Source organism: Mustela erminea, chromosome 5 (genome assembly GCF_009829155.1).
Source record: "Mustela erminea isolate mMusErm1 chromosome 5, mMusErm1.Pri, whole genome shotgun sequence".
Lineage (NCBI taxonomy): Eukaryota > Metazoa > Chordata > Mammalia > Carnivora > Mustelidae > Mustela > Mustela erminea.
The window spans coordinates 107,820,514-107,836,611 of NC_045618.1; the positions used below are offsets into that span (position 1 = coordinate 107,820,514).

The 16,098-nt window shown below is 41.5% G+C and overlaps 1 protein-coding gene across 3 annotated transcripts in view; it reads left to right on the forward strand.

The window, feature by feature from the left end:
- Window positions 1–1,404: 1,404 nt before the first annotated feature.
- Window positions 1,405–16,098, forward strand: part of PPM1A (protein phosphatase, Mg2+/Mn2+ dependent 1A) — a 46,003-nt gene continuing 31,309 nt past the window's right edge. Inside the window, exons 1-2 of one of the 3 annotated variants that reach the window (XM_032344380.1) lie at window positions 4,675–5,170; window positions 5,873–5,961. Coding sequence is in view for 1 of the 3 variants with exons in the window: in XM_032344378.1 (XP_032200269.1) it covers window positions 1,501–1,699 (199 nt within the window). In the remaining 2 variants the exon portion in view is untranslated. Of the gene's footprint in view, window positions 1,700–4,674; window positions 5,171–5,872; window positions 5,962–16,098 lie in introns of those variants that run through there. The other 2 variants (XM_032344378.1, XM_032344379.1) reach the window with 2 other exon arrangements.

Here is a 16,098-nt window from a genome sequence, read left to right on the forward strand (position 1 = left end):
GATTAAATGGCCTGCCCTAAGTGACAGTGCTTTGAAAACAACACAGCCAGATAGAGGAAAAGGCCTTTATCATGGTGTTCATTTCATCACTGGTTCTCAACCAGGCCACCATCATTAAGGATGAAAATGTGTTGCAGCTTTCAAAGATATGGTTTGAGATCTTCTCTAACGCCTATAGCAGACAGTAAATACCCAGAAAAATTGTCCTTGAGAAGTCCAAATTTTTGTTAGTCTTCCCTGCTCAAAGTAACTATTTTGGAAGAAAAAGGATTCTTTTTACCCATTTCTAGCTGCTGTTGGGTTGTCTGAGGGGATCACTCCCTCGGGTTGTAAAATGCTTCTTATTTTCAATAGCGGATAAAGGTCCTTTAATTTTTAATTTTGATTTTTCAAGCTGCTTTGCTTTTGGGGCCAGACCAATTCACTAAGTTATTTGGCATAGACCATACTTCTCTGCTCAAGGTGGTTTCCTAACAGCGAATTGGATTAAGTATCCCAAATATCCCAAGTTGAAATTCTAAATGTGACCGTCTTTATAAAATATATACCTTGCATTTTCTGAACTTCTCTTTGGTCTGTAGACAACTTTTCTGCCAAAGCCTATCCTACATCAGACCCTTTGCTCATGTTGATCCCTCTGCCAAGAAAGCTTTTCCCTGATTCTTTGCAAAGTTGACTCCTTTGTACATAGGGCTTGTCTGAGCACCTGTTTCAAGTCATGTCCCCAATCTATGTCCTTTATAGCACTGATCATAATCTTTTTTTAAAAGTTTATTTTATTTTAAAGATTTTATTTATTTGACAGAGGGAGAAACAGCAAGAGAGGAAACACAAGTAGAGGGAGTGGGGGAGGGAGAAGCAGGCTTTCCACTGAGCTGGGAGGCCAATGGGGCTCCATTCCAGGACTCTGGGATCATGACCTGAGCCAAAGACAGACGCTTAACCAACTGAGACACCCAGGCGGCCCGCACTGATCATAATCTTAATTTCCTTATTTGTTTGCTTCTTCGTCTATATCCCTGATTATAATATCGACTCCTTGAGGGTGGGACTTTTTGCCTAGTCATGTCCTTATCTACGACCAGCCCAGCATCCAATAACTATCTGCTGAACAAGTGAATTTGCCTAAAAGGACCTGCACCAATGTCATGGGGCTGTCCATATACAGTTCTCTTGAGGTGAGACCTACTCTGAAGACTCCCTAGGACTTGGCCTATGGTGTTCATGGTGACCCACATTTCTCTTAAAAGGTCCAGGAGTCGTCACAGGGACAATACAAGACTGCTAGTTCCCATCTGCTCCACCTGACAGAGCTGCCTCAGTGATGTCACACAGGACAGGATTTTCTAATCCTTTTCATTCTGTGACAGAACTTTAAAGACCTAAGTTTCTCGTGACCCTATATGGTTGGGGGAGGGGAGGGAAGGATGGAGGGAAGAGGGCCAGGGTGGGGGGCACACCCCCCACCAACAAAATTAATTTGGGGCACTATCCACTGAAATGTACTACTTCAGGAGAAAGTGGGTAGCAGAGGCTGTAATTTGGACTAAGCTAGGAAAAAGTGAGAAAAGAAGAATGGGGAAAAGAAGGACAAAGGGGACTAAGAAAGAACAGAAGAAAGGGAGAAGAGTGATAAGGAAAAAAGAGAGAAGAGGAGGCCATATGAAGAGGATATTTGGGAAAAAGACACGTGAAACAGGTAGTGAAGGTGGAGGAGGCAGGCAGAGTTGAAACTCTGTTCTGCTTGGCTCTGTGACTCTTGAGTAGTGACTGACCTCAGTGTGAAAGGGTGAATGGCTCAGGTGAGGGGAATTCTCCAGTACTCCCTGGAGGGATCACTTATATTGTTGACATTTATTTTGAGAGGCCTAAGCCAGGCTGTCTCAAGGGTGACCCTCCTGGATTGATTCACAATAGCAATTTGGTAACAAGTAATGTAACCTTCACTTTTAACTGTGATTATCGAGGAAAAGAGGAGAGAGTATAGCTAACCAGATTAAGCTTCAGACTCCTCACCTCAGCCTCCTCCTCACGCCAGGCCTCCCAATTACTAAGTTGATAGCACAGAGTTAAATTCAGGACTTGAAAGCCAGTCTATCAGAAAATCCTCCTCCTCTTTGGTGATTGAAACGTAACTCCAAAGCAGAGCATGATAGTTTCACAATATACCTGTAAGAATTACTAAATTACAATTATGAGAATATGTTCTCACTGAGGTTTCACAGAAATTCACTTTGAACAACCCAAATACATGTAGGAGTCCCCCTGTAGTTCAAACAACAAAAAAAAATTTTAACCCTCTTTTTTCAATGTCCTTTCCTCCTTTCTAAATAGTTGGGTTTTGTCTACAGCATAACATTTTGGGAACATAATACTTAATATAATAATAAGGAAGGGAATGTTATAATATCAAGCATATTTATTCAGACAATATTAAGATACCTTCGTCCCAAACTTGAAAATGTTACCTTATAACCCACGAATTTCCTAGTTCAAACAAAAATGTCCCTGCAAACTGTATCTAAAAATGAGAAATAGTAGGAAGGTACAGCTTTATCAGTAGTCTGTGGCACACTGTGCAGCCTCCTTAAAAGTCTCTTTATGCTCTTATTTTCTATCCTTCTGCCTTTTCTGCTATAATTGACCCAGATTCTCTTACAAGTATAGAACAGAGAGACAAAGATATGGAAGCCTAAAGGAAGGAAGCAGAAAGATAAGCTAGTCCTTCAAGTTCTCTATTACCCTCTACTGTCATTGACTACCCAGGCTCTGCCTCAGGAATAAGAAAGTTTGCTTTCCAGGGGCACTTCAAATAGTGGTTGCCTCTTGGGCTTTTTAATTTCACAATTGTAATGAGTCCACCAGCATGCTAATCATGCTGTTACTTGTCTTAAGTATTAAGGATTTCAATACGGCACAGTTTCAAAGATCTTTGATCTAATTTCCCTCATTTTGGCAAGCGTAGGGAGAAGTAATTAGGAAATGTGTCCTCAGATGATACTGGGACCAAGTGCATAAATGAATTTTATTTTCATGTTGTATACCTGGAAAAGATCCATCTTCCTCTTACTCTAAGAAATTCTAACGCCATAGATATTGGGTAGAGTGATTTTTGGGTTTCTCGAAGAATTGGCCAGCCAGTAACTGTTTGGTGAAACTATTTTATCGTGTTGTCAGATTCCAGGCCTAAATGTGAAAGGAACACAATCTTCCAAAAAAAGTCATGCAGAAAAAATTGGAGATGGCTTTCACAGCTTCAAAAACAGCTAAGTGTTTGCTGAATGACAGAAAAAATAAACAGATTGCTTTTGATCTAAGAGTTGGGGCAACAAAGTACTTTTAGGATATACAAAGTAACAGGGTATAAATTGCTACAGTGAGTTCCTGAGATAAAATAGAGAGGCCTCATCGCAAGTTTACCTCTTTATTGGCCAGAACCCAACTTGACTAATATTTTCAGGTGTTCTTTTTAAATCACTTGCCTCCTACACTGAACTATTTGGGTTTTTCTTTATATATACGCGACCATTTTTTAAAACACGGATTTTTCTTTTAAATTTTTTTTGCAGCCAGTGTGGTATAGGTCAAGTCCGTGAACAGGTTAAGTCTCTGACGAGAGAGGGAAAGACACCCCATCCAATGGGAAATCGTGCTGGTGATGTACTGCTCCCAGTTCTGATTCATTGGCCGCCTAGGGTTGTCATTCTATCCCGGCGTCTGCAAACAGCGTGGGTCGGTTTTCTGTAGTCCAGCTAGCTAAACTGGATTTTGGCAGCCTGCATATGTAGTTTCAATTAGGTTCACTTGATCTCTAACTCTTAATAGAAGCAGCTGTTACGTTTCTGATTATTCTCAAGAAAATCTTGTGTTCCTTAAACCTTGCAGGAGGTCGTTGGAGGTCCCCTGTGACAGAATCACGTGACTAACATGTGCAAATAAATACAATGTGGAATCCCATGAACTACGAATGGAAAACGTGCCAGAAACTCAGAACATGTGCCTTGTGCGTGTATCAGTGCACTCGCGTGTGGGTGGGTGGTGGTAGGGTGTTGTTGCCCTTCGGGACGGTGGTAGGGGCACCTGCGTGAAGCTCCCGGGGTCGCTGGCTAGGGTGGCTCCAGAGGCCTGGGGCCCCGGAAGAGAGGGGGTCTGGCGGCTGCCTGGTGCAACAGTGCGTTCTAGCCGCGGCCACCGTGCGGCAACTAGGCCGCAACTGCGTCCGAGAGAGGTCGAAAGCACGGGGTCGGTCTTCCAGGTTCTGAGAACGGCGTCTTTGCAGGGAGTGGGGTGTGTATTTAAGACAAGTGGAAGCGCCGGGGCGGGAGGAGCCGACGCCCTAGGGGGAGCTCCCGAGTCCCCGCTCGACAGACTGCCGGGTTTGGAGAAGCTCTCGAAGTCCGGGACTCCTTACAATCACGCACCCTGTCCAGCCCCCGAGCCGGGGGCATAAAAGCTCCAGTCCCGGTTCCGAACCGGGATTCGGATGTTCCCTTCGGCCTCGGCCTTGGGCCGAGGGGGCTGCGGCCAGAGTAGCTGGGTAGGGCAGTGATGTCATCTGCGGCTGCCCCTCCCCCGCCTGCTGGCCCTCGCCGCAGTTCCTGCCCAACGACATCCGGGTCTCTGCAGCTGCTCCGCCGCGCCGCAGCTGTAGCGGCCGCCGAGCCCGCTGGGCGGGGCGGACAGAGGAGTCGGGGAGGGGCCGCACGGCGCCTTCGTGAGCGCGCCTGCGCGGGGACGCGCTCAAGGCGGCGGCGGCGGCGGCGCTAGGGGCGGGAGCGCGCGCGGGAGCGAGGGAGCAGTGGTCTCGGCGCCGGCCCGGCCCGCAGCTTCGGGTGCTCGGGCGGCTGCAGCGCCGGAACGGGTGGTTGGGGAGGGGGGGTGGGGGGGCGCCAGGCAGGTGGGGCGCGAAAGCGATGAGTCTTCGGCTCTTCCTCCTCCTCCTCCGGGACCCGCTCTCCGCCTCCCGCTCCAACGCCCGGATGATCTGAGCCGCGAGGGCGCCGAGAGCCGGGGGCCCGGACGCAGCCCGGCTCCTCCCCTCCTCCGCCCCCTCCCCCGGCCTGACCTGGCCGGCAGCCGCCGCGGTGACCCCCTTCCAGCCCCCTCCCCGGGCGCCGTCGCCGCCGCTGCCTTGGCCGACCAGGGACCTGCCCGCCCGCGGCTGCTCCGGGTAAGCGCGACGCTCGGGCCGAGGGCGGGCGGGCGGGCGGGCCTGCGCGGCGGCGGTGGCGGCCAGGCCTGGGCCTGGGGCCTGTAAACAAGCCGGGCGTCTGCCCGGTCGCTCCCGGGAGGAGACACTACAACTCCACCCCCTGGCCCGGCCTCCTCCCCGAAGCCGGGCGGCGGGCCGCAAGGGGTTAACGCTCAGCGAGGGCGGTGGCGGCGGGGAGGCGGGGGCGGGGTGTTGGTGGCGGCGGCGGCGCGGGGAGGGGGCGCGACCCTCCTGCCGCCGACACCGGGCAAGTGTTTGTGGCCGCGGCGCGGGCGAGGGCCCCAGGGCAGCCTGGCCCGAGAACGGCGGGCGGAACTTTTCCCGAGCGAGGCGTGGGGCGTCGCGGCGCCCCCTCCCGCAGGGCGGCCAAGGGCTCCAACCCCTGGGAGGGAGGCCTGGAGGAAGAAGTGGGTAGGCTTCCTTTGGACCGGACTTGGCTTCGAGGCTCCAAATTCTGGAGGATTTGCTTCAGGGGTCTGAGCTGAGAATGAGGCTCCTTAAGAACTCAAGTCGGTGATACCTCCAGTCCATTCATTATTAAGGCATCGAACAAATCCATTGAAGTAAATCACACTGATTTCTTGTATTTTTAACTGTGTGAATTGTGTGATGAACTTCTTAGAGTTTGGTGGTTGAGGTATGGTTCTGTTCTGCTTGTAGATTTAAATATTCTCTTGAAAGACAGCTGGCTATGGAGAGCCTTCTACCAACCGCAGTTTAGATACGTTTTGAAAATTTCATCACCTGAGGTATTTTTCCTTCTCCCTTTTCAAGCACCGCATGGTACTTAAAAATCCACAAAGGTCATACTTAAGTTGTCCAAGCCAAGAAATACATGCGCCGCCCCATTCCCACCCCTGAATTTTCTGCAGGTTGCTCTAATGAGCATAATGAATTTTAAGAAGTGATTGAGAGAGTGATGGGAGTTGTAAAAATCAATGGGATATAGGTATTACTTCCCAGAGTAGGTGATTTTGACATTATTGAAAGAAATTAAAAATTTCAAAAATTGTTCTGGAGGAAGAAGTCTTAATCTTTTCAGACTTGTATGGTGGGATTTTAAACACAATCAGTTTTTAGATGCAAAGAGCTCTGAAGAGTAAGGGGGTATTTATTTATTTAAATGGTACTCTGCTGAGCCATAGGGGTTCCAGAGCTCATAGGAGTTCGGCAGCAGGGCTTACTCCCCAGTTCCTCTCCAACTGGAACAATTTCACTATTATAACTTTTATATTTTTTACATATTGGGTCTTTTACAAATACTGTATTTCTGTAACACTTTACAGATTAGATGATTAGGAAGGTGGTGACCCACCCCACCCCTATTTTCTAATCATAGATGTTACCCTTGATTTAATGTTTCTTTGTCAGTAAATAAGTTGAAGCACAAAGTAACATTCCTTGCCTGATGTTGTAGTTCTGTTCTTAAGTGTGACTCTTGTATATCTGAATAAACATTGAATCATGTAGAGATGATTACTTTTAAGCTGCATGGTGCTGCAGTGACACATTATTGAAACGGTAATGAGAAGTGCACATAGAAGTTACTGAAGACATTTTTGATTTTATATCATCAAACATTTTTCACATTAGTGAAGTAATTTGTTATGGGAGAGGTATATAAGAGCAGGAAGTTTGGCTAGCTACCTCAGTATATATTTGCAAAGTAACAGGGTTGAATGCTAGTCGTTAAAATGTCTTTTTTAGGGGCACCTGAGTGGCTCAGTTGGTTAAGCTTCTGACTCTTGGTCTCAGCTCAGGTCTTTATTCCAGTGTTGTGAGTTCAAGCCCCTCCTTGGAGGCTATGCTGGGCATGGAGCCTGCTTTAAAAAGGTGTTTTTTTTTTCTTTTTTGGTGGAAATTTACATAAATTTCTTTAGACATTCTTTTTTTTTTTTTTTTAACACAGGTTGTATTTTTTTTATATTTCGGTTTGAAGGGCTAGAGTGATGACCATAATTACAGTATAACCTGTTGAAGGGAACATTGTACTCGGAGATAAGAATTGTTTAGTCATGGCTGTGCTCCAAAATATCTGTGTCCATGGACAAGTGCTTTTTAACCGTTTGAGTCTCAGTTTACAAATCAGTAAAGCATAGTGGTATACTGTATTATCAAATGCATGGCCAGTTACTAAATTTTCTTAACTCAGTTAACACTGTCTATTCAGTATGCCTTGACCAAATGCCTAGAATATGTTAGGCACTTAGAAGTTTCAGTATTCTAAATCTGTATGTTATTTAAAAGTAAGTGTCTTAAAAGAATTTTAAGTTAATAATTGATCTTTAGGGATGATACTCCTGTAGATAGGCTTTATTGATTTTTCTGTTGGGATTGGGAAGTCTAGAAAAACTCTTGGGAGGAAGAAGGATGGGGATTCCACAAGAAATAAAGGGTGGGTGAAACTGCAGGTTTGAACAAGCACAGGACCTTTCATAGTTTGATGTGAAGGACATTATATGAACACATTATGAAGATGTTTCTGTAAGTTCAAGCTGGGTCTTGCTTATCTTGACTTGTTAATAAACCTTTGTCTGAAAATTTGTTTCCTAATGCCCAATTTTTTTCAAAGAACTCTATAGCAACATCATGTTGTCACATGGTAAACATTGCTAAGCAGTTACCAAAAACTTAAAACAGTCTTTGAATTTGTTCAGATTATACCAACACTATTTATTATAGTAGCTAATAGAATGTAGAGCTGATTTTGGCTCAGCTGTGAATGCTGATTTATTTAATAATTTAAAACTGAAGACTGATATGTCCACAGGGAGCTTGTTGTCCCTGAAATGCTCACCCATGAGAGCTGAATTAATTTCTTAAAGTGTAAATCTGTGATAATTAGAGGGTGATATTTTGATGACCCCCCCCATGATTATCTAACTCTTGCCTGGGCGCCTGACTCTTGAGTGGTACTGTAAAATAATCTAAGGATTACTTTCCATCCTTAGATCAAAGAAGGGAGGCAGCCAAGTAAGAAAGTTGGCTGAAGTGGAGTCCTATAAGAGTTAAACAAGAAGTGGGGCTCCTGGGGCGCCTGGGTGGCTCAGTGGGTTGAGCCGCTGCCTTCGGCTCAGGTCATGATCCCAGGGTTCTGGGATTGAGTCCCACATCGGGCTCTCTGTTCAGCGGAGAGCCTGCTTCCCTCTCTCTCTCTCTCTCTGCCTGCGTCTCTGTCTACTTATGATCTCTCTCTGTAAAATAAATAAAATCTTAAAAAAAAAAAGAAGTGGGGCCCCTGCATGGCTGTGTCGGTTAAAGGTCTGCCTTCTGCTCAGGTCATAATCCCAGGGTCCCAGGATAGAGTCCTACATGGGGCTCCCTGCTCAGTGGGGAGCCTGCTTCTCCCTCTCCCACTCCCCTGCTTGTGTTCCCTCTCTCACTGTGTCTCTCTCTGTCAAATAAATAAATAAAATATTTTTTTAAAAAAGTTAACATAAAACAAGATGTGGCCTGTGAAATATGTGGACCTTGGGTGAGGGGAAGGTGTGAGGCAACTAGATAAAATTTGCACCCTCCTGTACCTTTGATGGTAACTTTATGCCAGAATGTGTTCTTTCATTTCGAATAATGTTGGTGACAGATTTTTAAAATTCAGTTACTTCATTTATTATTGCACTATTAGCCAAGAAATTCCCTGAATTTCTAGCTGGGATTATTAACCACCCTTATATAAAAGAAGCTTGGGTTAAATTTATATAAAAATCAAAAGGTTGATTATATTCTTTTGCTTGCTTTTTTTTTTTAAGGTTTTATTTATCTGACAGTGAGGGATCACAAGTAGGCAGAGAGAGAGAGAAGGGGAAGCAGGCTCCCTGCTGAGCAGAGAGCCCCCAGGGCTTGATCCCGAGCCCAAAGGCAGAGAGGCCTAACCCACTGAGCCACCCAGGAGCCTCTTTTGCTCTCAAATGTACTTCATATACAAGTAACAATTTCATATTTTATTGAATCTACAGAATTTATTCCTTGCTGATTTTGACCTTTGCATGTCCTAGCTATCTCTGTACAACCTAGATAATCTCTTTACCTAGCTTTTCTTTTGCTGAGGCAAGTAGAAGGAGCTAGAGAAAGGAACCGATTAAGAGAGGTGAGCTTCTGAATACCTTTATCTAAAATGTAGTAGACTTTAGAATATTTTTTTAAAACTGAGAGAAAAGTGGTAGATCTTATTGTGTATTAGTAAAGTAGACTACTGATACTGTGTTTACGAAATTAGAGGTGTCTTAAACATTCCTTGAATAATAAGGGAGGGAGCTTGAGTTTTTATAATTCTAAATGTTTATTTGGAATCCATTGACCAAGTTTATGTATTATTCGTGTTTAGGATCTGGATTGAAAGAATTTTTGTAGGTGATAAGATTTGAATTATGAGAACAAACTACTTCTAGATACAGAATAAAGATATAGTGAAAGTGTATATATTTTTTTAAGGTTTTTACTTTTTCGACAGAGCAAGAGAGGGAACACAAGCAGGGAGAATGGGAAAGGGAAAAGCGGCTTCCCACGGAGCAGGGACCCGGTATGGGGATGGATCTCCGGATGCTGGGATCATGACCAGAGCCAAAGGCAGACACTTAACGACGGAGCCACCCAGGCAACTGAGCCACCCAGGTGCCCCAAAGTCACAGTGTATTAACCATTTGTCAGGCTTTAATTTTCCCCACAACCCTCTAAAGTATATGATGTTACTTTTTTACAAGTGAAGAAATATAGACTCAGAGAATCTAAGTTAACATGCCAAGATCAGAACTGTGTAGATACGAAGTTATTTTCAGAACATTCCTGAGTGAATTTTTCCTAAATAGATGATCCTCCTTGTTCCTAGGAATGAAAAATTGAGAATCTGAATGTTAACACTAAGATTCAGTTTCCTAGAATTAAAAGACACCTTATAAATTTATGTATAAATTGTCTTTATATGTAATTTATGTATAAATTAAGCCTTCCAGTGTTTCTGAAACATTCCAAAAGTCTTCTGAAACATTCCAAAAAGTTTAAGAAGTTCCTGGAGTTCATTTTCTCATTCCCTAAGTTTCCGAAGTCAGCAGAGCTAAACGGTTTTATGTCTTCAACTATCATTGTTTAAATTGAGGAATGGAATCAATATTAAATTCTCAGGTGGTTGATGTCCTTAATGAAGGACTAAGAGTAATGTTTCTAAGTACATACATTAAAGGCTTTAGAGAGGAGGTGATAAAATTTCCTAGTGGGGTGATTTTGGACAAGGTCCTCAATTTCGCTAAGCCTCATATTTATCTGTCTTATGGGAAAGCCTTTCTCATAAGGTATTCTTTTTTTTTTTTTTTTAAGATTTTATTTATTGGAAACCGCATGAGAGGGGGAAGGATGAAAGAGAGAAGCAGACTCCCTGCTGAGCAGGGAGACCTATGTAGGACTAGATCTTGAAACTCCAGGATCATGACCTGGGCCAAAGACAGTTGCTTAATCAACTGAGCCACCCAGGCGCCCCTTATAAGGTATTCTTGAAGATTAAGTGAAATGATTGTGTAAAATACTTGACGTTTTCTACCATGAAGAAAGTACTAAATAAATAGTAGCTCCTTTTGAGTTTGTGAAATCTTGAGGAGATACAGGAATAGAAACAACAGAGTGTGAGTCTTTGAGTACAGTTTTAGCAGTGAGCCTGGAAATCATACTGTAAGAGATTGGGTAGAGACTTTAAAAGTTACAAAAGTTGTAGGCATGTAGAATTTATAAATAAAAGTTAAACATTAAGAGGTAGTGGAAGAGAAAGTTGAGTTTGAGCAGCTTTATTTGACTGTATGAAGCTAGAGAGGTGATTGGTTTGTCGTTAATTGTTAGGTGGGAAGAGATGGTTAAATAGAGGATAAAGAGTAATAAAAGCAAAGGTGAATGTTCAGACTAGAATGATGAGTAAGTGAAGAAAGACAAGGGTTGGTATTTTGAAGAGAAGTTACAGTTTGTGATTAGAAATGGGCAGGAAGATACTGTTATGGAGAAAGGGGAAGAGAAAGTAAGAAAACAAAATTGTAATTCAGATCTTATAAAAAATAGTCTTTATATAGAAAGTATTAAGGCTTTACAGGTGGGTCTTGTGTTATTTAAGTTAGAAAAATTGTATTAGAATAGTACAGATCTTAATCACTTCATACCCAAACCATTGGTTTTAGCACTCCAGCTGGTCTTTCCACTTTTACTTTGTACTGCATCTCCCTTCCCCATTCAATAAGCCATCACAAACTCCTTCTAAAAAACTGTTCGTATCATATTATTTCTCTGCTTGATAATACTTGTGGTTCCCTTTTCATCTAGGATAAAGTTTAGAATTCTTTGCTGGGGTTTTGACACTTTCCATAATTGAACTTGAAGATTGATCTATTTCTTGCTCTCTCTTTTTTTTTAAAGATTTTATTTGACAGAGTTCACAAGCAGGCAGAGAGACAGGCAGAAAGAGGGGGGAAGCAGGATCCCCACCGAGCAGAGAGCCCAACTTGGGGCTTAGTCGCAGGACCCTGAGATCATGACCTGAGCCAAAGGCAGAGGCTTAACCCACTGAGCCACCCAGGTGCCCCTCTCTCTTTTTTAAAAGATTTGTTTATTTGCTTTGGGGAGAGTGAGGAGAGTGTATGGGGGGAGGGGCAGAGGGAGAGGATTTCAAGCAGACACGGCCGGGGGGGGAGGGGGGTGTTAGCCAGAGGTGGGACTTAGTCTTGGGACCCATTAGATCAGGACCTGAACCAAAATCACAGGTTAGATGCTTAGCCAGCTGAGCCATCCAGGCGTCCCAGGACAGATCAGTTTCAACCAAACCAGTACACTTTGCCACCATCTCTGTCTGGAACATACCTTGTCCTTTTACCTCAGTGGATTGTTGTTCATGCTAAGTGGTAGGTTGGAATTCTTGCCCTTCTTTTTCTAGCTTTTGCTTTCCCCTCTATCAGAGCTCATTTATAATATTTTTTCTTTCACAATGCCTTCTCTGATCATAGTGTTTCATCTGTACTTCTGTGGCAGTATCTATTGTATTACTTGTATGACTTTAGTTGTATGCTTTATTGCTAGGTATTTGTGTTCTAATTATAACTGTGTGTTCAACTTATAAAATTCTGAAGGGGAAGATATAGTAGCTTTTTATTATCCTCAGAATTTACCACAGTGCCTTGTGGATAGTAGATACTCAGATATTTTGTAAATAGAAGCCAAAATCTACCTGCAGGTGGAAGTGATTGTTGTTGGAAGTGGTAGAAAAGTTCAGAGCTTTCAGGTAGCAGACATTTCTGACTTTTCTTCCTGTATATTATTTTGGCTGAACCTGGATATTTGAAGATTAATACATATCAGAAATGTGGCAGAGTTCTTAATGCTGGTATAGAAAATTAGGTTGATTGATTCTAGACCTAAAGGTTTCACTTTAATTTCCAGTGTTTTCACTTTGAGGGTTAATAGGACATTCCATAGACTTTTATCTTTTTCCAGAGCTATGTTTGCAGATATTATGAACTAGACAACCTTTTATATGAGAGTTGTGGAGTCACAGAAATGAGATGTTATATTAGTTAAAGAAGGGAGATATGCTCACCTGATTTCATTTGAACCAAAACAAGTATCTAATATATGAGTAGTCCATGTTCATAAAAACCTTAAAGCTAAATTTTAAGCCGTATCAAACTGTTAAAACGGATTCCAGTATTTGGAAAATGCATGGTAAAATTTCCTTTATTGACTTTTTAAATGGATAATTTTATATGAGCAGTCTGGTTGCTGAGATCCATTTATTGGAGTATGATAATGAGGCCAGAATCATAAATTTGATTCTTTGTGCACCTTTTAAGTTTTTCTAGCATTAACATTAGCTACTAACAATGACAGCTAACATTGAGCAGTAGGCCAGGTATTATTGTAGAAAAATTTTAATTACTGTCTCCTTAATCTTCTATCTCTCTATATGAGATAGATACTATTTCTATTAGATCAGGACCTGAACCAAAATCACAGGTTAGATGCAGATGAGGAAATTGAGACAAAGGTTAAGTTATTTGTCTGAAGCTTTGCAGATGAGGAAATTGAGACAAAGGTTAAGTTATTTGTCTGAAGCTTCACAGCTGGTAATAGAAAGTGAACTCCAGTCCTTGGATTTTTCATTGTTATTATATATATGGATCACTGCAGTTTTATTGCTCCTGCTGAGAGAAACTATTGGCAGTTATGATGGTTTAGAAAATCTTTGGTTATAAAGGTTATGACTACATTTCCATTGTACCCTGTGAGTGAATCTTGTGATTGAGTTGAGGTCTGAGGTGGAAGGGTATACTAAATTTGAAAAGAATAGTGTCATGTGTTATGTCCGTTAACTTTAGAACTTTTTACGAAGAACTATTAAATTTTGTAATACCAGAAAAATATAAGATATGGGCATAATACAACTATTACCACAAGTCATACACAGTTTTGCCTTAAGACTTATTTGTTACTTTGCAACCCACTGACAACTGCTTTCATCCGTCCTTTATTCAAATTATATTCCTAGTGAATTTAAGAAGATGGTCTTAAATACAGGCTACCTAATTGGGCTTAAAATAGAATTTATAATATAAATGGAATACTTCAATATTAAGATTTGTTAAAAATAAAGTGCTTGAAAGCAAGGATAGGGTTTTATTTGTTTTTTGTAGCTTATTGTTTAATCTTATAGTTTGCTTGCTTATTTTCTGATGAACACATGACAAAGAAAATTGAATGTGAACCAAAGTGTAGCAAATGATGAGAGCATAGGTGATGGGTAATCTATTTTATATTTAACCTAGTTCTTTTTACTCATCTGTGATATGACCATTTGGGCAGGAATATAGATTAATGGGGGTTTTTTTTGGTATGTATTTTGTTTTGAATCAGGCTGTATGTAGCTTAGTTATTTTGTTTAAAGAATATGTTTTTGTTTTTTTTTTTAAGATTTTATTTATTTATTTGACAGAGAAATCACAAGTAGTCGGAGAGGCAGGCAGAGAGAGAGAGAGAGGGAAGCAGGCTCCCTGCTGAGCAGAGAGCCCGATGCGGGACTCGATCCCAGGACCCTGAGATCATGACCCGAGCCAAAGGCAGCGGCTTAACCCACTGAGCCACCCAGGCGCCCCTAAAGAATATGTTATTCAAAAACTATTGTGCTATTTTTAAGACTGTAATTCATTACTGATTTTGAATAAATGCCTTGACTTTTTTTCCCCCCTTTTCTTAGCACTTCTCCTTTTCTTTAGCACGAGTGGTAGAAAATTACATTTAATTTGATATTATGTCTACAGAAGTTACAGCTTCCTTTACCAAATTCCAGAAATGAAAATATTAATGATAAGGATAAGCAAGGAGTAGCTCTACGGTTGTTTTTGTTGTTGCTTTTGTTTTGCAAACAGTTACAAAACTTACCAGGCTTCAGAAAACTATCTCTGCAGTATGTCATCCTGCTTCAGAATATAAATAGATGGTAAATAAAATTTTCACTTTTTATAAAGCAGTAGATTATTATCCTTGCTGAGAGTAAGGCTGTTTTGGATGTTAGGGGCTAATCTTAGAAGTGGCAGGTTTTTTCTGTTGTCAGCCCACACCTTAACACCCTCTATTACTCCATATCTCATCTTCATTTTTCTCTGTGTAAATGCTTCCTGATGGTATAAGCAAGTACTGTAACAACTAGTCAGCCATCTGGTGTGATCTTGTACTAGTTTGCTGCAGTCAGTAGAATAAGGAGCACCTTAAGTGCTTATGGGATCAATTCATGTTATATATAGTAAAACTCCCAGACTAAATTAAAGATATTTTTGTTGAAAATACATTGAAACTGGGTTTCCTAGCTCTCAGAAATTATTCCTAAATTACTTTATACCTTGCTTCCCATATAGAAAAGACGTTAAGAAATTTACCCATTCGTGACTATTGATTGGATGATCAGATGAATAAATAAATAGCTTAGGGAAAGAAAATGTATAGGCTCTAACTTCTAGTCAAAACTACATCTTTCTCTTTTGTCAACTCTAATATATCTTATGTGGCATTTTTCAGTAATGAGAGTGTCAGCTAATGATGTCAAGAAACTTTTAAGTCATTAATGAACACAATCTGAGAATCAGATTTTTAATTGGTAAGCTGCACATTTGCTTTAGAGTCCAATGTTTTCTTACTAGAAATCAATTATATTTCTGTAGAGATCTTAAATATTAGAACTATGCATTCTGTAGAATAACAAAATGGAAATGGTAGGATAGAGTTAGTCTGCACATCCTCTTCTATGGGAATACTTTTTCCTGGGTAGAAAAGAACTCCTGAGTCTGTTGACAAGAGAGAAGTCATGATGATGGCTGTCATTTCCTTTGTCCTACTATCATTCCTTTGTCCTACTCTCCATACGCAAAGTAATATGAATAGAAAAGACATGATTCCTTCCCTCATGAATCTGAAAATCTAAAATTGGAAGAATTCACAGGGTCTTATATACTGTGATAAGGGTGAAAATACAGGATTCTGCGAGGCTATGACTAATGGTAGATCTATTTCTTGAGACAGGGAGCTGGGTAGGAGAAGTAACATGGAATTGAGAAACTCATTTTAGGTCATGTCATTTGAAGTGTGGCTCATCAAGTACAGGAGGTAGTTAGATTTATACATATATATGTGTGTGTGTATATAAAGCTATCAGAAAGATGGAATTTTCACTTAAAAAAAAAAACAAAACTTTTTTCTCTTACTTTCCCAATACCCTTTTCCATATACACAAAGCATCTCATCAAAATTTGTGGACTCAGTTAATGAATCTGTTTTGGAAAAATGTTAGATTGTATGGATAGAAGTCTTTCTCATAGGGGCAAATACTATTTTTTTTTCTAGCAGTGACATTTCATATGTGTAAAATACTTAAA